Source organism: Muscardinus avellanarius, assembly GCF_963383645.1.
Source record: "Muscardinus avellanarius genome assembly, chromosome: 9".
Lineage (NCBI taxonomy): Eukaryota > Metazoa > Chordata > Mammalia > Rodentia > Gliridae > Muscardinus > Muscardinus avellanarius.
In genome coordinates this window covers 14,840,996-14,865,061 of record NC_137795.1, presented here as the reverse complement: position 1 = coordinate 14,865,061, position 24,066 = coordinate 14,840,996, and the positions used below count along the sequence as shown (strand labels likewise).

General features: G+C 48.9%; 1 protein-coding gene across 25 annotated transcripts in view; it reads right to left on the bottom strand.

Annotated features, from left to right (window-relative positions):
* IKZF1 (IKAROS family zinc finger 1) overlaps positions 1-24,066 on the bottom strand; it is a gene marked incomplete at both ends in the record, with an annotated part of 93,990 nt that overhangs the window by 29,103 nt on the left and 40,821 nt on the right. For 6 of the 25 annotated variants that reach the window (XM_080701595.1, XM_080701614.1, XM_080701618.1 and 3 more), the window contains one exon: positions 515-574. The exons of the other annotated variants lie outside the window; for them this stretch is intronic. In XM_080701595.1, coding sequence (XP_080557721.1) covers positions 515-574 — 60 coding nt within the window. The remainder of the gene's footprint in view (positions 1-514; positions 575-24,066) is intronic. 25 annotated transcript variants of the gene reach the window in all.

The window sequence follows — 24,066 nt, the reverse complement described above, 5'->3', positions numbered from 1 at the left end:
CTGCGGGGAGGAACGGCCAAGGGAGACACTGGGGCCTGTGAGTTCCTTCTTCTCAGTTCTGAAATTAATACTCTGGGGCAAGAGAAGAAGAGTAGGTTTCCATCTCCTGTCCCACAGGATTGTTAACAATCATCTTGAAAGACTGTGGGGTTGTTTGATGGTAACAGAAAGGATGGTGGTTTGACCATCAGACTCCATAAAGAGGAGAGAAACCCACTAATACCAAAACTGTTTAGCAGCAAGGAGTGGCGATCCCATTGGTACTGTTCTTAGTCCTCGCTGCTTTCCTGCCCCACTACCCTGCTCCCTAGTACATCTCAACAGTCTCAGCCTCCCTCATCAGTGAAACGATGACCCTGGTGGTAGATGTTCATGAAGGGGATGGCAAACTCTTCACTGATTTCGTTTTCTCAAATGGACTGATGAGAGAACATGCAATTCACTGTCTCTACACGATGGAAACGGGGTATGAAATGAACATGTTTCCATTTCTAGAAGCGAAGCATATACTTACGAGAGAAAGATTTGGCAATTATTGCATGAAAATCCCTAAAGCCATCAGCCCCATATGTAACTGCAATAAAGAAGGTAAAGAGAAAGCTGGGTTGTTATATCATTAAAGAGAGAGAGAGTGTGAGTTTAAAAGACAACATTACATCATCAGCATCATCAGCATCAGCATCATTATTATCATTATCATTTTGCAGTGCTCGGGATAGACCCAAGGCCCCGCAAATGCTAGACGAGACAACATTATTAAAAAAAAATGTTGCTGCCCAAGAACATTGGCTAACTACTAGTTTGCAGCTAATTTTGATATAGGTGAACAGAAGAGTCATCACTTAGAACAGTACTTCAGCTGCTGAGGGTCTCAACGCAAGGCAGGTCATTCGAAAGGGGGCTTTGGAGAGAGCTCCGATGGGTTCCACATCTTAGAGGGAGTAACCCCAAACGTTCCAACACTGAGAAACCTCGCCTTTTGGCAGTGTGGGTCCAAAGCCCGGCCTCAGCCTGCATCTCACAGGAAATCACCTATCTCCACAAAAGCACAGTATTTTTTGAGGATTGCACTGCAAATGTTCTTCATTTTCCTTTTTTTGTAGGATACATTCATAAAACATTGAAATATTTCCATGCACACACTGGGTGGGTGGTAGGGAAGTTGCTGCATTCCTCTACCTCCTGAAAGAGCTACAAATTTCTCTGGGTATTCCTTTCAGCTGCTTCAAAAAATGGTATCACTGCCTCTAATCTTAAAGTTCCTTTTCTGTTGCCCAGGGTCATTTCTAGTGGGTCCTGTTTCCTAAAATTTGATAGATTCTGCACAGGTGCATTCATGTGGGACACGGACACACACACACACACACACACACACACACACACACACACACACCCCTCTGGTTTTCTTTCCAAGAGTAAACAGGGAATATCAGTTATGTGCACGATATTGCTGCTAAATTACAACTGGATAAACTACTGCATTAGCAGAGAAAAGACTCATAGGTGACCCTCGGGAAACAGGTCTATTTAACTAGTTTAAAGAGTGCTTTTCAAACTAACCTGACCCCACACCCTCCCTTTTCTCCCAAGATCAACTTAATAAAATATTGGGATAATGGATAAACACAACTAGGGAGATGCTTTCCAATCTGCTCCTTGGCGTGACCAGCTTAAATATTTTCTAATAAGCCCTTGCTCCTCATCTCTTTCTTCTGTCCCCTAATGGCCTAAATACCATGATGCGTTCAATCTCCTGGACCCCAGCAGTGCGATTACAGATGGTTTGCCTAGGTAGGGATGCGCGCAATGGCCTTCCCACGGCCAATGGCGTAAGGCCAGTTTCATGAAACCCTTGTTGCTTTTGGCGTTTCTGTTGAGCTCCAGTGTTTGTACTCTTCAACCTCAGCGAGCCTGCATCGTGGCGTGTGTCTGCCATCTTAGATAACGGAAGGTAAGGAAAAGCACGGCATCAGAGCTGGAGTTATAGGCATGTGCCACCATGCCCAATTTCTGAGATTTTGCAATCCCTTTATTGGTGCGCTGTATAAGCATCAGCACATCACCGCTCTCCTGTGAGATGCAGGCTGAGGCTGGGCTTTGGACCCACACTGCCAAAAGGCGAGGTTTCTCAGTTTTGGAACGTGTGGGGTTACTCCCTCTAAGATGTGGAACCCATCGGAGCTCTCTCCAAAGCCTCCTTTGGAATGACCTGCCTTGCGTTGAGACCCTCAGGGGCTGAAGTACTGCTCTGAGTGACGACTTTTCTTTTCACCTATATCAAACAACACCATCAGGACCAGCAGCCTCTTCCTGGGAGGTCATCTAGTGAGAGAGTTTTATATTAATACATTTCACCTTTTGTAATGTCCCTCTCTTAAGAAGGTAATGTATGCCGGGCGTGGTGGCGCACGCTTGTAATCCCAGCACTTGGGAGGTGGAGACAGGAGGATTGCACAGGTTCGAAGCCAGCCACACTGGCTTAAGAGACCCTGTTTCCAAAAACAAAAAATAGGTCTGGGAGTGTAGCCTGGAGGTAGAAGAGCTTCTAGGAACCCCAGTACCACACACACACACACACACACACACACACACACACACACACACACAAAGACCCTGTTTTCAAATAAAAATATAAAATAGGTCTGGGAGTGTAGCCTGGAGGTGAAGGGCTTCCAGGAACCCCAGTACCACCAAAAAATAAAAAATTAAAAAGTTTTCTTTTAAAAAGGTAATGTATGAGAAGGGGTGGGTAGCAGGGTGTGATCTGAAGAGACACACACACACACCAGGACCTGTGTGCAGGGTTATTTTTTTGTCTCACTTTGAACCTTACCATGATGGATAAATACAGTGCACCAGTAAAGGGATTACAAAATCTCAGAGATTGGGCATGGTGGTTCATGCCTATAATCCCCGGAGTTGGGAGGCTGAAATAGGAGGACCACGGGTTTAAGGCCAGCTTCAGCAACTTGGCAAGGTCCCTGGACAACTTAGAGAACCTGTTTAACAATTAGAAAAGAAATAAAACAGGGCCGGAGTTGTAGCTTGGAGGTAAAATGCTCCTGGCTCCAACCCCCAGTGCTGCAAAAAAAAAAAAAAAAAAAGGTGCACACACACGCACACACACACGCTCACTTGCACACTGCACGCATGAGTAAGAGCCATCTACCTGTGCTTCTTGTGTGAGGAAGGAACAGATTGCTCAGCGATGATAAGGGGGTGTGGCCAATATCACCCTAGCTCCGCCCCTATGTGGGCCTCCAAACTACGTCTGGCATTCCTCCAGGGCACATCCAGGGCAGGGGAACAAAAACAGGAGGAAGTAGGCATGCCTGTGCTGACAAGAGTGCGGTGCCCCAGGAGCTGGCCACGAAGACACTCGCATCCCCCGGTGCCTCTGGCAAGCTGTGAATGGGTGAGTGAAGAACCCATGTCACTCCCTTGGAGAGATGTACAGGTGCGGGTCGCTCTGCCCCCTCGAGACAATCTTACTCTTAAGTCTAAGACTTACTGTCAAGTCTTATAAACTAACACAGGGCTAGGGGAAGAAGCTCGGAGGTAGAATGCCCCTGAGCTCAATCCCCAGGGCCACACACACAGAAAGAGGAAACTGGCTCCACTTTCAACTCTAAGGACAGTGACAATTCTCTAAGGAAGGTAAATAAGCTAGATTTGCATTGAGAAAAATGTAGAGATATGCTATAGTTGGGCTTTTATATGTATGGCTTAAGTCATATAAGCATGTAAGTTGTGATTAGTCATTCGTCTTGACAGTTAGCTTGCTAAGAAGCAGTCATGTCGGGTGGACCTAATCTTAGTCTTACTTTCATGACTAGTGAATCCACTCCATGTTTCAAGCCAGTATTTTTTTTTTTTTTTTGGATACTGGGGTGGAATCCAGGGCTATTCTACCTTCGAGGTACACCCTCAGCCCGAATTTTTAGTCTTTATTTTTGAAACAGTGTCTCACTAAATTGTGGAGGACCTCACTAAGTAGCTGAGGCTGGCCGCGAACCTGGATCCTCCTGTCTCAGCCTCCCGGATGCTGGGATTACAAGTGTGCATCACCACGCCCGGCTCAAGCCAGTGTTTTAAAAAAGGGTGCAGGTAAAAAGGAAAAATGTGTTTAATCTTTTTTTGAAGTCTTCTAAATTTCGTGAGATACATTTTTCTTATCAAAAGCAAATTTAACTCATTGGGCAAATTTCTATTCTCCAGTTTCATGAACATTTTCATATAAAATACTTTGTGTACCTGAGATTCTGAATCCTATCTGGGTTACCAAATTGATGGACATTACAGAAAAAAAAAAAACCTGACATGCCCAAGAACCACATTTTTCAGCTTGCATTTAGTGTGCATATTATTATAAACTCTGCCTTCTGTTTTTACCCAAGTGAGAGGCTCAAATCCACTTGGGATTTTTAAAACAAAAGAGAGGAAGCCAGGTGTGGGGCTGCATGCCCATAATCCCAGTACTTGGGAGGCTGAGACAGGAGGACTGCAGGTTCAAGGCCAGCCTCAGCAACTTATCAAGACGTTCAGCAAGACCCTGTTTTATAATAAAAAATAAAATAGGGCCAAGGGTGTAGTTTGGAGATGGAAGGCCCCTGGACTCAATCCTCAGTACCACGCACACACTAAAAAAGAGAAAATCAGTTCCACTTTTAACTTTAAGAAAGATAGTGACAAACTTCTGAAGAAGGTCAACAACCTAGATCTGCAGTTAGGAAAATTTAGAAACAGGTCACAGTTTGGATTTTATATGTATTTTATATGTATTATTTAAGTCTTATAAATCTGTGAGTTGCAATCAAATTATTAGTCGTTCATTAACTTCTCTAAGTAGAAGCTGCCATGGCTGGCCATTACTATGGATCTGGCACTAAATGAAAGGGTAGCCAGAGCCCACACCAAGCTGGTAAGAGCCACAGCACTGGGCGCAGAGGGAACAGAGGGAGGACAGGCCGCTGCAGATCACGGGCCACAGCCCAGGGAGCCGGAGCCGGAGCCGGAGCGAGCCTCCCGGGTCCTCCTGTGTCACGGGTTTGTCCTCTCTCTCTCTCCATATATATATATATATATATATATATATATATATATATATATATATATATATATATATATGTGTGTGTGTGTGTGTGTGTGTGTGTGTGTGTGTGTGTATACTTGTTTATTTTTTTTATTGGTGCACTATAGTCTCACACAATATTGTGGATCATGTTGACACTGGAATGCAGTCACACAGTCCTTGGTGCCCCCCTCCCCTTTTCCCTCCCTCCCTCCCAATACTGAATGTCCAGGTTAACAATGTTATATATATATATATATATATATATATATATATATATATATATATATAATTCTAATGTACAATTCTAATGTAGCTTTTCCATTGATTAGCCTCAGCCTTCTTCGTCTCCTACCCTTCAATTTCAGCTTTGCTGAGGTTTCCCCTCCATTGTCTGGAGTCCCTCTGGTATTCCTAATGCTCCCTAGTTTGGGCATAGTAGAGAAAATATATGTCCCTTCTCTTTCTGTGCTTGGCTGATCTCACTTAGCATAATGTTCTCCAGGTCTTTCCACCTTCTTGCAAATGATATGATTTTGTTGTTCTTTATTGCTGAGTAGAATTCCATTGTGTGTATTTACCATAATTTTGCAATCCATTCATCTGTTGATGGAGACCTACATGGATTTGTTCTTAAACCATCCTCTAGATGGTTTTCCTCCAGTGGCCCAGGGTTTTCTTTTTCTTCTTTCTTTCTGTCTTTCTATCTTTCTGTCTTTCTCTCCCTCTCCTCTCCTCTCCTCTCTTCTCCTCCCTTCCTTCCTTCCTTCCTTCCTTCAGCACTGGGGGTGGAACCCAGGGGCATTCTACCTCTGAAATACACCCCCAGCCCTATTTTTTATTCTTTATTTTGAAACGGGTCACACTAAGTTGCAGAGGGCCTCACTAAGTAGCTGAGGCTGTCCGCGAACCGTGATCCTCCTGCCTCAGCCCCAAGTACTGGGATTACAAGAGCGCGCTACCACACTGACTGGCTCAGAGTTTTCTCCTGGGAAGAGATGGTGAGCCAGCTAATGGACTCATAGCTTGCTAGTGCAATGTACTGCTCTTCCTGCCTTAAAGAACAGGCAGTTAAAATACACACACGTTCAGTGTCATGTTTGTGGATAGAGCTGAAAAGTGTGTGAACTCTCGCCCTACTCCGAGTAGTTTTGCAGCTACCCCCAGCTGTAACCACCTCTCTCCTTCCACCGCACCTGCCACTCTGTTCACACCTCTAGGGGTGTGCTGAGCAGGTTACAGGGTCCCATGCAGCCCTGAGTCTGGAGATAGCACCTTGCAGCCAAGGGGCAAGCACATGTTTGGAATGAAGGAGAGCAGAACCATGCCCAGGGCTCCAATGTCACGACCCAGCAGACCACCCTTCCTATCTCTCCTCAGTCTTCCATACTCCAGACTGCCACACCTCCAGCTCGCTCTCTTCCTGGACGCCGTGGTGCTTGAGGCAGACTGTCTCCGGCTCGTCTCCAGAGCCCCTCCATCTTGGCTCTTTGGACATGTCTTCCTTCCTGTTCTCCAACCAACCTCATCCCATCCCATCCCTGAAGGCACTGATGTCTCCCAGCCAGGCTGTAGCCCCGTCTCTTGCCCCACCCAACATGCAGCTGGTAAGGCGTGCACCCCAAGCCTTGCCCCTCTCTCGCCCGTGGGCCAGGACCAGCTTCAATGCTGCCCTACAGGTCTGCTCTCACTTCTATACCTTCCTCTGGTCTATGCTATCATGAGAGGAGACTCTCTGAAACCCTCCATGACTGTCAAGCGCGGTGATGCATCTCTAGGCTACAGATAGAGCCACTCAGATGCTCAGGGCCAGGTGCTGAAGCAAACACCAGTGTTTGGCGGGGGCGCACCCACTCTTCCGCTCGGCTGTGCTCAGACTTCATAGGCAAGCTTCAGCCATAGCTGGACTGCGCTCTCTGCAGCCTGGATGGAGATGTTCCATCTCCTTATCCTCTTGTCAACGAAGACCCCAGAGCCTGCGCATTGGGGGTACCCGCTCACATTCACCGAGTTTCTCAGGGAGGGGAACAGAAACATGTTTTTGGCCCCCACCCCAAGGCAAAGGGGCTGCAGGAAAACACCTCTCGCCTTACACTTGCATCTGGGCTGCCAAATCCCAGCATCCCTGCAGGGCCCCTCCATCTGGGACAGGGTGTAGGTGACCCATGACTGCACAGTGCTCAGCCTTGCAGAGTTTCAGGAAGACACTTGTGGCTGTTTCACATGAACCATCACTGCTGGACCCGGGACCCAGGTGTCAGATCTGCCTTGCAGATCAGGAGACCTGGGTAGACTGGTGGCCCTGCTGGGCCAGTCCACCTGCTCTGTTCCTGTCTCCATTTTATTGACAGAATATTACGTTGTCTCAAGCGAACTAATTAGGCTATAAAATCTCCGACCGACCGGCAGATCGACGCCGTTTCCAATTGTGACCTCCAATGCCCGTCATTTAGGAGAATCATGTGCAAAAGAGAAGAGGGACATGAATAATAAGAACAGAGGGAAAGCACTTAGCTCCAGCTTTAAAACGAAGGGAAAGAGATATGCAGTTATAAACAAGGGGAAGATAAGAGAAGCACCTAGAGGGATAAGACAATCAGAAGAGGAACACAGCACGTCCCGCATCGAACAGAAAGTTAGGCGCTTTATACTCCATTTCTTACTTGGAGTTGTATTTCAGCAAGGGATATGCGTACTACAGCCTACAGGACAGCACAACCAGGGAGGAAAACCCTCCTAAACGGAGCTGGTGCCAGAGTCGCGGGAGAGGATGGGCCGCATGGACATGGAGACTTTCTGTGGCCGGTGGAGCTCTGGGTGGTCCTCCTCCATCACTGGCCCTGGAGGGCGGGAGCGTGCCAGGCTTTCACCCACAGGGGGTTAGGTGTGACTCCCTAGACCTACATTCTCAGGGGAGCCTCAGGTTGGAGGCGCTGCCAGCGTCAGACACGTTCCTGTAGCTACGTCGAGTTAACACTCGGATGAGGGACAGGATGGCTCGCTCCTGACTTAAAATGAGGGAGCATGAAGCAAGCAAGGGCTGAGGTGGCTGGCTCTGGTCCTGCCGACACTGTCCCTGGAGCTACCAAGGAAGAGGACGTCGGGTGGCCGGGGACTCTGGACACCCCACCGGCCACTCACTCCCTCTGTTCCCAGCCCTGGCTCCAGGTCAGCTCCTCCATCCCAGAAGCCCAGGCCTTGCTTCGGGAGCCTGCAGATAAAGTAATCTCCCCCAGGACACACGGAGGGTGGATCCTCTGCTGTCCCTCCCTCCCTCCCGAAGCCCAACGGGTCCCTGTCAGAATTCCAAGCAAAGCGTGAGTCAGCAAAGAAGGAGGAGGCCAAGCAGGAAGTGTGGACATCTCAGACCGGGCTGCCCACGCCCCCTGTGTGGACCCCCAGACTGTGGGCTCAGGGTCTGAAGGGCCTGTCTGTGACCAGCAGTTGGGGAGCAGTGGCCAAGCGGCCGAGACCGCACACACAGGCCGGCTAGATGCATCTGGCTTGGCACACTGTGCGTGTGAGTGCAGGGGGTGGGTCATGAGTGTTCCTGCAGTGTGTGCACATGTGTGCCACACCTGCTCCTGTATTTACTACGCAGCTGGGTTAAATGCAAGCTCCAAACACCAGCCCAGCTCTCCAGCACCCAGGACGCAGCCCCAGCACTGCAGCTCTGGGGCAGGAGGCTGTGGGTGTGCCAGGATTGGGCTGGTTAGAAGTTCAAGTTCCTTCTGCTTCTGAACCAGGACACAGTCCTGCTGCCATCAGGATCAAAGACTGTGACTCGTAGCAGCAGTCTGCCCTGGAATAATACACTCCCTTTATTTACTGTCATAATAAACTCATAATAAACTTCTCCAAGGAGCGAGAAGACCTAAGGCAGGCCTGCAGAGACCCAAAGTTCTTTAGGGTCCTTCCAGTACTGATTGCTAACTTGAGTAAAGTAGAACCTGCAGGTTTTGCTATGTATGTATGTATTTATTTTCTGCTGTACTGGGGATACCCAGGGGCATTCTACCTTTGAGCTACACCCCGGCCCTATTTTTAACTCTTTATTTTGAAACAGGGTCTCACTGAGTTGCAAAGGGCCTCACTGAGTAGCTGAGGCTGGCCGCGAACCGCGATCCTCCTGTCTCAGCCTTCCAAGCGTGCGCCACCTCGCCCGGCTTGCATTTTATAGTTCTTCTGGTAAGAAACTTCTTCAGGCTTTCCTTTAGTCCCTTTCTCTTTTCTGTTTCCCGTTTTTACTTTCCCATCCCCTTCCTTTGCCTCTCTCCTGCCCACCCTGGACCCCCAGCCTTTAGCACAGTGCTTCCTCACTGCTACACATGTGTTGCTTCATTGGGCCATCCCGACGGAGTCTCTGGGTGTTACCAATTGGCACTGGCTCCTGCCTGTGCCCACTGGCGGTGCTGGGGACAGGGCTTCCTCCAGGTCCTTCCTCCGCCTTTCCGCAGCCCAGCTTCCTCACACCGGAATCCCGTAAGATGCCAGACTCACTGCTCCATGCATGAGCAGGATGCATAGTGCAGACGCCTGGTCTGCGGTGTGCAGTGGGTGCTGCAGACACGTGGCCCCTTCCTCCCGACTGTGCCCGTCAACTTCTTCTGAAAGCTCCGGCTTCCCGGCACCTCGGTCAAAATCTCACCTCTGGGAAGACCCTTCAAATGCCATATTGCTCTGTTTCCTAGTAGGCACTGCTGTTTCTCAGGATTAGGCTGTCTCCAAAAGTCCTGCCCTTCACACAGAGGCATTTCTTTGAAATAAGGGAGCTTCTCCCTTTCTCTGTCTTCCTAGTTTCAACAGCACTTTGTTGGGAAACCTCTGGGAGCTGACCACTTCAGCTCACGTGCTCTCGCTCTTACATTTGAAAAGCTCGAGAAGTGTTAAGCTCCTCGTGTCAAAGTCAAGGCCACTGGCTCGCCCAGCTTCCCCCACAGGAACCTACCTGCTTTTTATGTGAAGATTCTGTGTTAAATATTCCCTGCACATTCACTTTTGTAAGTTCTAGAAGCATCCCTGTAGAAGACTATTCTCTCAATTCACCAATGAGGGGGAGGAGACCCAGAGAGGCTGCTGAGAGGGCACCAGGTCAAGTCACCAGGTCAGACCGGACAGGTGAGGACCAAGCCCAGGTGCGTGGGACCCCACCGCCCTCCCCTCCTGGCAGCTCAGGTGTCCTGACATGAGGCTCTTTGAATAAGCCGCCTTCCCCATGGCCGGGGCAGCAATTTCCTTCTCAGGCATTCCTCAGGTGTAGACGAGAGCTCAAGGGAGTCTCCCAAGAAATTATAAGAAATTACAATGTGGTCTCTGTCCCTGGGAGTTTGCAGGAGGAGGAGGAGCCTCAGAACACTCCAGGGTCCAGAGGCGCCGGAGGGCCCTGACTCTCAGGGCCAGGATAGGTGCCCGGAAGGTGTGGGGGCATCAGAAGCTGCCACACAGGTGTGACCCTCCATTGAAAACGTGGAGCAGGCCCGGGGAGGCAGCTCTGAGCACAAGGCGGTCTTCGGGAGTGGCGGGGAGGAGAGTGGCCCTGGCAGGCGGGGCGCATCCCCAGGACTCTGAGATCGGACAGGCTATGCCTCGGAGATGCTCAGTCAAGGGGTAAGTCAAAGGGTCTGCCCACTGCTCCAGTGGCAAGAACCACCTCACAATGGGTCTGGCTTGGGAGGGAGACTGAGGGTCCAGGGGAGCCATGACACCCCACAGGCAGAAAGAGGGAAGTCAGGGAAAAGCAGGACCTCGAGGCCGGCTCTGGCTCCAGCCCCGGAAGCTCCTACCCAGGCAGCCCCAGGCTTCCAGAGCCCTCTTCAGTCCGACCCGCCCACCTCTCCCAGCATCCCCATCCCATCCCCTGGACGCAGGCCAGGCAGGCCTGATTGTGACAGGCACAGTGTCAGGGGTAACGGCTTTCCACATCCTCCTGGCTGTCCTGTAAGAGCCCGAGAAGAGGAACCAGGCAATAATGAAGTACAGGGATGCAGGGAAAGAGGAAGCCGCAGGACGCCAGCCCAACCGAAACGCCCAGAGTTACGGAGAAGTGCAGAAGGGGAAGTAAGAACCGGGAATGGCCGGCACAGCGCGTGCGTGCACACACACACACACACACACAGGCACACACAGCACAGGCACGCGGGGAGACACCGACACAGACACACACAGGCACAGACACACACAGGCACAGACACGCGGGGAGACACCAACACACACACAGAGGCACACACAGGCACAGGCACACGGGGAGACACTGACACACACACACACACACACAGGCACACACAGCACAGGCACAGACACACACAGGCACAGGCACACACAGGCACAGGCATGCGGTGAGACACCGACACACACATACACACACACACAGGGACACAGACACAGATGCACCGGCACACACCAATGTATATACACACACTCACACACACAGAGATGCACACAGACACATACAAGCACACCCACAGGCACATGTGAACACAGACATACACACATACAGGCACATACAAAGGCACAGACATACAGACACACAGACACACAGATCCCATACACAGAAACGTGCACAGACATGAAGATAGACAAAGAGACACATACACACTAACTCATCCTCAGGAACACACACATAAACACCCAGAGAAACACATGGGCACACATAGACATGGATATGAACATACTACATCACAGGGTCACACACACACACACACACACACACACACACACTCCACAAAGACAAACTTGCCGTCACTCTGACATCCACAGAGACATGGAGACACACAGAGATGAGCACACTCACACACACCCACACACACACACACTCACACCCAGTGTCTCTCCAGAGAGTGCACACCAGCCTGCTTTGACCCGAGGGTCCGCGGCTGGGCCCGCTGCGCCCTGTCGGCCTGCTGGATCCTGAATGCAGGTAGATGGCCCACGCCCAGACACTCCCGATGCTCCTAGTAAACTGTTTTGCTACTTTCTCTTCTATTTAAAAAGCCAGCGTAAAAACCTGCTAAAACATCCTTCTATCATGACGTGAAGTTAATTTGAGGGCGGAGGCAGTGGAAGATTCGAGTGTGTTCTGGTGAAGGCACATTTCAGGCCGCCCATCGGAGGGGATGCGCGGGGGAAGGCTGGGAACGGGCGTCGCTCCGGGAGAATCAACCCGTTTGTCTGTGGGGTTTTCTGTTTGTGGAGATAACGGCCAGGCTGGAGTGGGAGGCATCCCAGCAGGAGGGGTGCAAGGTTGCTCAGAAAAAATGCCTTTATCTAGGGCTTTCACAGGCTGGGTCAAGGAGGGGCAGAGGCCCACCAGGGAGCTCGCAGCCTTCCTGCTGGGAGGACCCTGGATGTTCACCACTAAAGTTACCGCTGCTGCCAGGCATGGTGGCGCATGCTTGTAATCCCAGCGCTTGGGAGGCTGAGACAGGAGGATCACACAGGTTCAAAGCCAGCTCAGCTACTGAGTGAGGCTCTCAGCAACTTAGTGAGACCTTATTTCCAAATAAAGTATAAAAATAGGTCTGGTAGTATAGCCCGGAGGTAGAAAGCCCCTGGGTTCCACCCCCAGTACTACAAAAATATAATAAATAAAATTACCGCTGCTGTTCCTGAGCAGAGACTTTAGCGCGAGTGGTAGCTCCCGGAATCGCCCCTCTCCTTCTCTTTATTTGTAAATCTGACGTGCTAGCACCTTAAGTTTTGCAGTTGTCCTGCAACCAGAGAGGCTGCAGGCTGAGTCAGGCTGAGTTAGATGTGGACAGAAGCTTGGGTCACGGCCCCTCGGCACATCCGTGTGCGGTGCCCGGGGACGCCGGGACCCGGAAGGTCTCTCCTGTGCTCACCTTGCCCTGGTCATTCCCTATACGATGCTCCCACCACACAGGACCCTCACCAGGCCCCCAAGGATGCTGCTCTCCAGTTGCCTGTCCTCGGAGTGAGGAGAGCTCCCAGGTTTCAGTCTTCCCTGGAGGACGGGAGGCTGGTCCTCCCTCAGAGGCTGCTGGCCAGCGGCTGCGCATCACCTGTATCTTCCCCGAGGCCCAGGCCCCGCCGCGCTGGGTCATCCCACCTGCCTCCCCAGCTTCCAAGGGACCCTCCAGGCAGATGTTCCGGAGGCATTTCTGTGCATCACAGACTATTCCTACCTACAGCAACATCGTTGACATTTGAGGTGTAATGCTGAAACTGGCCATGCATGTCACCGAAACACTGAATAACAGTTTTCCTGCTCAGATCAGTGCATTCAGCAAGCATTTACTAATTCTGGGGAATACAAGCTCTGTCCCAGCACTTTGAGGAGTGTCCACCCCCCCACATGGGAGACACCCCTTGGGTGCAGGCCTGACACCCAGGGCACTCCCAAGCTACTCTGTAACTCCCTTACCAACACTAAAAGCAAAAATGCTGGAGAGGAGCCGGGCATGGGGGCGCACACTTGTCATCCCAGCATTTGGGAGGCTGAGACAGAAGGATCGCAAAATAAATAAATAAATGAATAAGTAAAATTTAAAAAAAAGAAATTTGGAGAGGGTAAAAGGAGACATGTACTTCTAAAATTCCAGCATTCTTTTGCCCCTTCAGTTTTGACCAGTAAATTTCTCATCTTTTAACCTTGATTTTTTTTTTTTTTTTTTGCGGTACTGGGGATGGAACCCAGGAACATTCTACCTCCAAGCTACACCCCCAGCCCTATTTTTTATTCTTTATTTTGAAATAAGGTCTCACTGAGTTGCAAAGGGCCTCACTAAGTAGCTGAGGCTGTTCATGAACCATGATTCTCCAGTCTCAGCCTCCCAAGTACTGGGATTACAAGCCTGTACCACCACTTGGCTATCTTGATATATATATATATATATATATATATATATATATATATATATATTTGTTGTTGTTGTTGTTGTTGCTGTTGTTGTTGTTGTTTTTCTAAAAAAGTGTTCAGTGCAGAGAGTCGCCTGGCTGTGGGATCCGGCTTCTCCGGCACCGCTCAGCTCACACCCCAGGAGAGGATCCAGTGTTCCCTGCCCACCTGTTACTTCCCATCCCGAACGCTCAGGCTGCTGCAGGGGCTCAGTTCACACTGGTGCATCTGGGAGCAGAACGGAGGAAGGCCACCTCCGCCACGGGCCACACACTGCAGAGGGTTGGGGGATGGAAGCCCGGTCCACTGTCGCGCTCTTCTCTGTAGTGGAAGAATGTGGCTCTGTGTCTACCGTTCGCTCCAGGATGGCTTTCAGATGAACTCGCTACTCCTGTTCATGGCCCCGTGCTAGGCTCCGAGAACCATCCATTCCTCCCAAGCCAGCTCCGTGACCCGGGCTAAGTGATCTGTGTTGAGCCAGGGCAGATGGCCAAGTGGCAGAATGAGGACAGCCAGGGGGCCGGGGGAGGACCCCAGGTGCGCAGGTGAGCACACCTAGATGACCAGGTGCACACATGCAGGTGGCAAGGTGAGCATTCAGACCACGGGCGTCAGGGGCCCGGGGCGCACAGGGTCTCTCGGGCTGAAGGCCTAAGGCCCGGCGGACCCTGCTTTTGCTCCAGGATATATTTTCCACTCATTTCTTTTATTTCAGGCGAACTCTTTTCCACGCAACCCTAAATATATTGTGAGATACTAGCGCTGAGCTGGCTTGGCTGGTCAGCCCCCCGCCAGGGAGCATCCCTTGTGTGGTGGCCAGGCAGGGAAGTGCGGCTTCCCTGCTCTTTCTCAGCAGTGCCATCATGCCATTACAGAAAGAAGGCCTCTCTCTCTCTCTCTCTGTCTCTCTCTCTCTCTCTGTCTCTCTCTCTCTCTCTCTCTCTCTCTGTCTGCCTGTCTCTGTCTGTCTGTCTGTCTGTCTGTCTCTCTTTCTCTCTCTTTCTCTCTCAGTGCAAGGGCTCTGAAAATCCTGAAAACATGAGCTACAACTTCTCGCAAATTCTTTCAATGCAGGAGCGCCTGTTCTCGCTGTCCCTGGCCTGGGCCTTGGGCATTAAGCTCCCAGCCCTCTTGTTAAGGTCTTGTGCCTTTTATGAAGGGTTTCTACCACAGAAGCTAAGCAAGGAAAGAGGTGTGGGCAGGTAGAGCCTCGCTTATGAGCAATGTTTGGCTTTCAGACAAAATGCAATAAAACCCGCAAAAATACATAGGAGAAGAATATATCCATACATATATATTGCATGTAATTCATCAAAAATTTTCCCTCTGCAGTGATGAAATATTCATAACTAGGTTGCCGATTATGCCAGCCTTTGTCAGGATGGAGGACCAAGTAAATAAAATTCCTAATAAAAACATATTTGAATATTGGTTAAAGAATTTTCTTTTTTTTTTTTTTGCGATACTGGGGATGGAACCCAGGGGCATTCTACCTCCAAGCTACCTATTTTTTTATTTTGAAACAGGGTCTCACTGAGTTGCAGAGAACCTCACTAAGTAGCTGAGGCTGGCTACAAACCGCCATACTCCTGTCTCAGCCTCCCAAGTACTGGGATTACAAGCATGAGCCACCATGCCTGGCAATTTCTATTTCTATTTTTACTTTTCTTTCTTTCTGTTTTTGCTTTGAAGATTAAACCCAGGGGCATTCTACCTCTAAGGTACATTCCCTGCTCTTTTTATTTTTTATATCAAACCAGGGTCTTGCTAGGTTGCGGAGAGTCTTGCTAAATTGTTGAGGCTGGCCTTGAACCTTTAATCCTCCTGTGTCAGTCTTCCAAGTACTGAGGTTATGGGTCAAGCCTAGCTAGATGGAAAAGCTTTGTTTGTATTATATTTAAGCTTGGTAGCTTCGAGTTTAAGATATCAAAGTACAACACACACACACACACACACACACACACACACACACACACAGGAAATGTCTGAAAGAGTACCAAAGAGATTTAAAATGTCAGCCCTTTGGCCTCATTTTAAATGCTAGGTTTAAACTATGCACACTTAAGAAGACAACGCAGCCACCAGCCGGTCTCATCCCTCCCACCGACATTCTTACTCAGGAGCTAAACTTCCATCCTTATTAACTAGTGGTGGCAGATCCAGAATCAGGGGAAGAGAACTGCCCTCCCAGCGGAGCCTGGGAAGAGAAGCCCCCGGCCCTCCTTCCCTGTTCCCAGACCTTCACTTTATGCAGTGGTAAAAAGATTAGATGGTTCTCATCTTTATTGTCAGCAGATTAGAAGTCGCAGTCCAGAAAGCAAAGGAAGAGACAGAAAGTACTGCCCAAACAGATAAGAGAACTCCAAGCCAGGATTACAAAGGTACAGCCGGCTCCGGAGGCAAAATGACTTTCTCCTCCTGAAGTTCTCTGGCTTAGGAGACAAGTGTGCCTTCTGGCCTGGGGGGACTACACATCTGTACTGCTGTAGAAAATGTAGGGTGGATATCCCTGCTCCGTGTGAGCAAGAGGAGAATCTGCTGAATGGAGATGCCTGGGGGTGTGGAGCTGGGGACAGAGTGCTCACCTAGCATGTGAGAGCCCTGGCTTCCATTACAATCACACACACGGGAACGGACACAGCGTGTGTCTACCAAGCGCAACGCCAGGGTTAGTAATGTGTCATGTGCAATGCCAGGGTTAGGAGCCACAAGTCAATCTGAGTTGAGGAGAAAATATTAAAGGGCTTTCAAGTGAGTCTTCAAAGGGTGCAGCTCAGTGTGGCAGAGTGCTTCCTAGCACGCAGAGGGCCCTGGGGTCAATTGCTAGCACTTTAAAAAAGGAAAGGGAAAAGAAAGAAAAAGAAAGAAGGAAAGAAAGAAAGAAAGCAAGCAGAAAGAAAGAAGAGAGAAGGAGGGAGGGAGGGAGAGAAAGAACAGAAGGAAGAAAGAAATAGAGAAAGAGAAAAAGAAGGAAGGGAGAGAAAGAAAGAAAATAAGAAAGAAAAATAAAGGAAAGAAAGCAAGCTTTAATGGATCTTGGGCAGGAGGTTTCTAGAAGGTTCATGGGAGATACCTTATCTGCAAGGGTTAAAATAAAATGGAAACAGAGCAGGCCAGGCTAGGCTTAAGTAGTTGGAAACATTAGACTGGAAAGACACTCCTCCCCGAGTGCCAGGTGGCCCAGGTGGCCCAGGACCCTATGGTGGTCGGCCTGGGAAGGCCCCAAACACCACACAGGCCCGAGTCTCCCCCTGCAGGTAGGGTTTCCTGGTCTCTGGCTGAGTGACTTCACACAGGATGGGGATAGTGGGTGGTGCCTTGCAGACCCATTTCTGTGCAAACATCTCCGTAGTTGTGGTTAAAATTACGTGCAAAGTGAGTGAATCTTAGGCCGGGGCAAAGGGCCTGGTGTGGCTGATCCAGGGCTCTGCGGCTGGGAAAGCAGGCACAGAAGAAACGCAGAAGATTCGAGAAGAAAAACAGGAAACAGGTGAATTCAGTGCCCTTTCTGGGAAATGGTGAAATAAAGTGGGTTTCAACCTTCAGGTGGAATCGTGCAAAACTTGGGTTACCGAGTTATTAAGACATGACTTCTCACCAAGATAAATGACTTTTTTCAACCTTTTAAAACCCCTATGGAGATAACAGCTCAAGCCAGCCCTCCATGATCATAAGAAGGCAATAGTGACATCCACACCCCTACCGTCCACACTCATCAAAACTACGTTAAGAAGAGGCAGGAGCAGCCACGGCGTGGGGGTCAGCGTTTCCGTGATATCAGACTCAGACTTACAAAGCTCCGAATTAGCTGGTTTTCACTGTTTGATTCACAGATGAAATACGTGAATCAAATTTAACTGGAGTTATGTTAAAACACAAACCCCCTGTGTTAGGAAGCACAGCTTCTATTTTTTTTTTTAACTGGGGATGGAACCCAGGGGCATCCCACCTCCAAGCTACACTCCCAGCCTTATGTTTTACTCTTTATTTTATTTATGTATGTATTTATTTTTTGGTGGTATTGGGCATAGAACCCAGGGGCATTTACCTCCGAGCTACACCCCAGCCCTATTTTTTTATTTTTATTTTTTATTTTATTTATTTATTTATTTATTTATTTATTTTGCTGGTCTGGGGATGGAACCCGGGGCATTTGACCTTTGAGCTATACCCCCTGCCCTATTTTTTATTCTTTATTTTGAAATGTGGTCTCACTGAGTTGCAGAGGGCCTCACTAAGTAGCTGAGGCTGTCCGAGAACCGTGATCCTCCAGGTCTCAGCCTCCCGAATGCTGGGATTACAAGCGTGCGCCACCAAGCCTGGCTTTTTTATTTTTATTTTGAAACAGGGTCTCACTGAGTTGCAAAGAACCTCACTAAGTAGCTGAGGCTGTCCTCGAACCGTGAGCCTCCTGTCTCATCCTCCTGAATGCTGGGATTACAAGTCTGCCCCACCACGCCTGGCTCACACAGCTTCTATTTTAAAAGCAGGTCTTGAACTGGTAGCTGTGTTAAACACAAGCCCCGCTGCTTGCTGGATGGGGCCTGAGAGGGCACAGTCACAGAGTGACTGTCACACAGCGTGGGGCTAGGAGCTCTAGAAGGCAGCCCAGCCTCCTTCCCTCCACAGGATCAACGCAGGGCCAGCTGCACAAATCGGACCCAAGATCTACATTTATGAGTAACCAATGCAAATGACAGGGAATGAAAGAACAGAAATGATGGGAAATCTAACAGCATAAATATTTTCACACTTCAGTGACACATTTCTAACGGTCAGGAGCGAGGCAGAGCTATCTGTGCGCAAGGTTAGCATACTCTTTTGGCTTAATGAGTTATCAGCACCCACCTCCCCTCCCCTGCCAGCCTCTGCATCCTGCCTCGAGGGAGGAGGATTCCCTCCGCAGCTGCGAGGCCCCTCAGCACAAACTCTTTTGCAAAATCAGGGGCTGCTGGTGGCCAGAAACACTCCTCAGTGAGCTGCATTCCAACACAGACCTTGCAAACCAAACCCAATATCTGCCCCATGAAAGTAGAAAGTGGGTATAAACAGCGGGGAGGAGGGAGGATTTGCAGAAAGAGAGTCAGGGACCAGGCACTGCAGCTGGGCTCCTGGTCAAGGAGGCAAGACAGTGGCCCCCGGGTGCCTCCCTGGGTGTGAATCCCAGGATTTCAGAGCAAGGTCCTCTCTGGTCAATGCCACCAGCCTGCAGCTACTGGGAACCCCACTGCAGCCAGCGGGGTGGGGGTCCAACCCAAGCCCCAGGGCTGCTGCCCTGACCTCCTGTTTCTGCTGAACCCCTCGTGGGACTTGGGGACCACTCATGTTCAACTTTGGGGTTTTCAACCCTTTCATTCTTCTGAATGTATTCATAAAACAGGACATACAAGCTGTGTTATTTCCAGAGCTTTGAGTGAAAATCTAACCCTAGGGCTGAGAAGAGTCCCTATGTGTCCCAACCTTATTTCTCTAAGACTCTATGCATGCTTGTCTGTTTCTGTTTTTTTTTTTTTTTTCTTCCATTTTTTGGCAGTGCAGGGGTTGAAACACAAAGCCGTCTGCGTGCAGGCAGGTGCCCGGCAACTGAGCTCTACCTTGTAACCCTATAGCATGTTTTCTGGTTCAAGAATTAGTCATTTCAATACCATGTTTGTTTGTTTGTTTGTTTGTTTGTTTGTTTGTTTGTTTTTGTGGTACTTGGGATGGAGCCCCATGGCATTCTAACCCCGAGCTATACACCCCAGCCTGATTATTTATTCTTTAGTTTTGAAACAGGGTCTCACTGAGTTGCAAAGGGCCTCAGTAAGGAGCTGAGGCTGACCGAGAACCGCGATCCTCCAGTCTCAGCCTCCCAAATGCTGAAATGACAAGTGTGTGACACCTTTATATTAGGGTGGGACATGCTATAAGCTTTCTTGGTAAAAGGCAAGAAATAGTTCAAAGTAGGAATCATTTTGCAGTGAAAAAGCCCCACCCTAGAGTCCCCATTACCCCCACTTCTGGTCCAGCTTGTAATCTGGGTGCCTATTGCTGCCTACAGAGCAAGTTTATGGGGGGCAACCTCTGGTGTCAGCCTTCCCCCAAGTCTGTCCTTGGCCCACAAACAAACCCAAGCCGGTGGACCAGCCCTCAGTGGCATACCCAAACCCTGTTCTCACCCTGTCCCTATCTCCCAGCAATCTCTTAAAATTCTAGCCCAGCCGGGCCTGGTGGCGCATGCTTGTAATCCTCGTACTTGAGAGGCTGAGACAGGAGGATCGTGGTTCGCGAACAGCCTCGGCTACTTAGTGAGGCCCTCTGCAACTTAGTGAGAACCTGTTTCAAAATAAGGAATAAAAAATAGTGCTGGGAGTGCTGGGCGTGGTTGTGCATGCTTGTAATTCCAGGACTTGGGAGGCTGAGGCAGGAGGATCTGGTTTGTGGACAGCCTCAGCTACTTAGTGAGGCCCTTTGCAACTCAGTGAGATCCTGTTTCAAAATAAAGAATAAAAAATAGGATTTGGGGTAGAGCTCGGAAGTAGAACCCCTTTAGGTTCCATCCCCAGTACCACACACACACACACACACACACACACACACACACACACAAATTCTAGCCATTCTTATAGGCATTGAATGTAATTCATTATCTTCTGTAAATCCTCCCTGGGTTCTCAGCACAGCTGGTTTCTCCCCTTGCTTGTTTTGTGGGTTTTTAATTCCTTCCCTGTAGCATTTTGTATGTTCTGCCCCCTTCAAAAGCCCCAGACAATGTCTTGCGTATCCTCTTTGCTCTCCAATTTATGATCGTCAGGTAGTTAATAAATGCAACTAGAATGGATAGTGGATACCATGGCCAGACTTCCACACCAGTTTACCAATGCTATATATATATATATTTTGTGGTACTGGGGTTTCTGGAAGCCCTTCTACCTCCGGGCTACACTCCCAGACCTATTTTCACATTTTTATTTGGAAACAGGGTCTCCTAAGCCAGCGCGCGCGGCTGGCTTCGAACCTGCGTGATCCTCCTGTCTCTGCCTCCCAAGAGTGGGGATTACAAGCGTGCGCCACCACGCCCGGCTACCAATGCTATCTAAATATAATACTTTTATGTCTCCATATGTAATTCAGACAATATTTGCTCTTTTGATGACAGCAAAGGTTATAAACGCACAGGCTTAACAACTTAGGAAATGATAATGAGCCAGGCGTGGTGGCACACACTTGTAATCCCAGTACTTGTGAGGCTGAGACAGGAGGATTGCAGGTTCGAAGGCAGCCTTGGCAATGTATCAAGGCTCTCAAAAACTGAGTGAGACCCTGTTTCCAAATAAGAAATTAAAAAAAAAATTGGACTGGCAGTATAGCTTGGAGGTAGAATACCTACCTCTAGGTTCAATCCCTAGAACCAAGAAAAAAAAAAAAGATAATGACTAATGGTCTAAAAAGTCAAAACTTTAGAATCAGAAAACTGTGGTTCATCCATATTGTGTGATTTGAAGACCAGTGAATTAGCCTCCTGGATTCTATCAAAGGAGCAACCATGTGACCAGGCGGAGGTACAATGGCCAGTGCTGTGTGCCACTCTATTAAAAAAGTGGGCACGGTTACTACACAAACGAACACATCACTGATTGAAATGGTTTCATCCTATCTCAGTTTTTGCCTTGCTTATTTTTCTCCACATTTATTTTTCATTATTATTTCTACACAAAAAGTACATGTACTATACTTTAATTATAGCAGGCTCCTGCTTCTTTTCTATATTTTTTTGTCTTTAATTTTTTTTGTGGTACTGGAGATTGAGCCCAGGAGCATTCTACCTCCAAGCTATACTTCCCTGCCTATTTTTATTTTTTGTTCTGGAATAGGGTCTTCTTGGGTTGCTGAGAATCTCCCAACATTGCTTAGGCTGTCCTCGAACCTGTGATCCTCTTATCTCAGCCTCTCAAGTCCTGGGGTTACAGGACCATGCCCTGGATATCCTAATTCTTTATGGGCCTTGGAGTGTTAGTCTTCCTGACCTTGATAATAAGGGGAATGAGAAAGAGCCTTCATCGTCAGGTATAAGACACAGAAAGATTGCACCAGCAGCACAGAGCAGGCCCACCACATGCTACCATTACAAAGTACACTTTTGATCTGCTTCCCCCTTTGCTTAAACCTTCCAAGAACTCTCCCGTGCCCAGGGTGTACTGCTCTTATGACAGGACTCCCATTATTTCCCCGGCCCTCTGGACAGGTTGGATTTCTAGAGAGGACTGAGTTGCTTAAAGCCAGTATTACCACTGACTAAAGTAAAAGCTAAAATCAACTCCAAGTCTAGTAGACACAGTCACTCATAAGCCAGCTTTTCTAGACTAAGGTAGAACTGTAGGAGTGTTTCCACGGGGATGGTGCCATCCCTTTCTCCTCTGGCTGGGGTCAGGGTATAAATTTTGCTTCCATTAATGAACTTGCAAGAACTTAATTTTCAGTGGCTTTGACCCTAAGCTTGTCTCACAGAGGAACAATCAGGAACTGTGTATCTTTGCAAGAGACTGGGTTGAGAAGGAGGCCACAGACCAGAGCAGAATCTTTAGCACCTCAAGAATGCTAATTTTGCCTTTAATAATCATGTTTATTATTATTGTTGTTGTTTTTTTGTTGTTAGTGACACTAGGGCTTCTATCTCTGAGCTACACTCCCAGTTCTTCTTATTATAGATGTTGAAACAGGGTCTCTATAAATTGCCTGCAGCTGGCTTTAAACCTGCAACCCTCCTGTCTCAGCCTCCCAGGTACTAGAATTATAGACATGTACCACCATGCCTGGCTCATTATTTTAAAAGGTTACTACAACGGTTTTAAATGCAGGCTACGTTTTCAGCCAGGCATCCCACAAAGTTGTAGAAATGAGCCTATTAAGGGTAGAAACGGTGGCTCCTTCATCCCCATCCCCATCTCTAGCATTTCCAAAAGATCTCTGCAGCTGAAAGACGCATGGAACTGAAGAAGACAAAAAAAGAAGCGGCAGATCCTATCTTTCCAGACACATATGACAGGTTCCAGTGCAGGGCGCGGGAGCTGTCTCTGGAGCTCGCCCTGAGAGGTTGACTCCGGAGCTCCTGGTTGACAGGGACATGTGCTGTGGCTGCAGAACTCTGCCACGATCCCGTGTGTGCACCTGCGCTGCATCAGGATATCCCAGGAGGTGACATTCCTACTCAGAACAAGGCCCTTCAGAACTGGCACATTGTATAAACTTGGAAAGCAAGCGCTGGCAAAGCGCTGAAGACCTCACATATTCTAGGAGCGGCAGCAGCAAGGCCTGGGGTCTGCGCAGCTAGCCTCGGCCTGCTTGCTGGCTTCTAGCACACTTGAGGGTGCAGGCAGAGGTGGATATCAGAGCTGGGCCTTCTCTACCATTCTGAATTCCTAGCCAAGACTGAGGAGCTCCCTTGGTGTGTATACTAGGAGGGACTTGGGTGCACCAAAGCGCCAGGGTGGAGAGAGAACAGTGAGATACTGTGGAGTCTATTATTATAGTCTCCAGGAACTAAGACACTTGAGCCAGGAGAAGGGAATACTTACAAGGCCTACTATGACTTTCTTCAATGACTGGAAGGGCTTTAGCACTCCAGAGAAAGAAAATAGTGCATGGCCAGATGCATGCAAGGTGGCTATAGACAGAAACAGGTCCTGGGGTGGAAAATCTCAGCCTTCTGTAGCTTTGTCTGTTTCACCCACATGAACCTAAGCTACTGCAGTCGCATGTCACTGAACAACCAGGGTGCATTCCGAGGGTGTTAGGCAGTGTTGTCCTTGTGTGAGCATCATGGGTAGACTGAACACAGGAGAAGGTGGCTATGACGTCCCCAGGTGGTATGATCTTCGGAGATCGCCATGGTATAGCGGCCCATGGTTGACTGAGATGTCCCGTGGCACACAACTGCATTGACATCTCACCAGCCTGGGCAGACTGCGGTCAGTGCATCGATAAAAGTGTCCACAAACTTTAGTGCATCAGACTATATATCGGCATTAATATATTATTAATTATCTGCATTGGTGTTTGAATTGGACCAGTTGTTCAAACCAGGCAGAATGGCCAGTGCCATAAGGAGACAGTCTATTCTGCACGCTATTTCTACATTTTCTGTTTTTATCGTTTCTCTCTG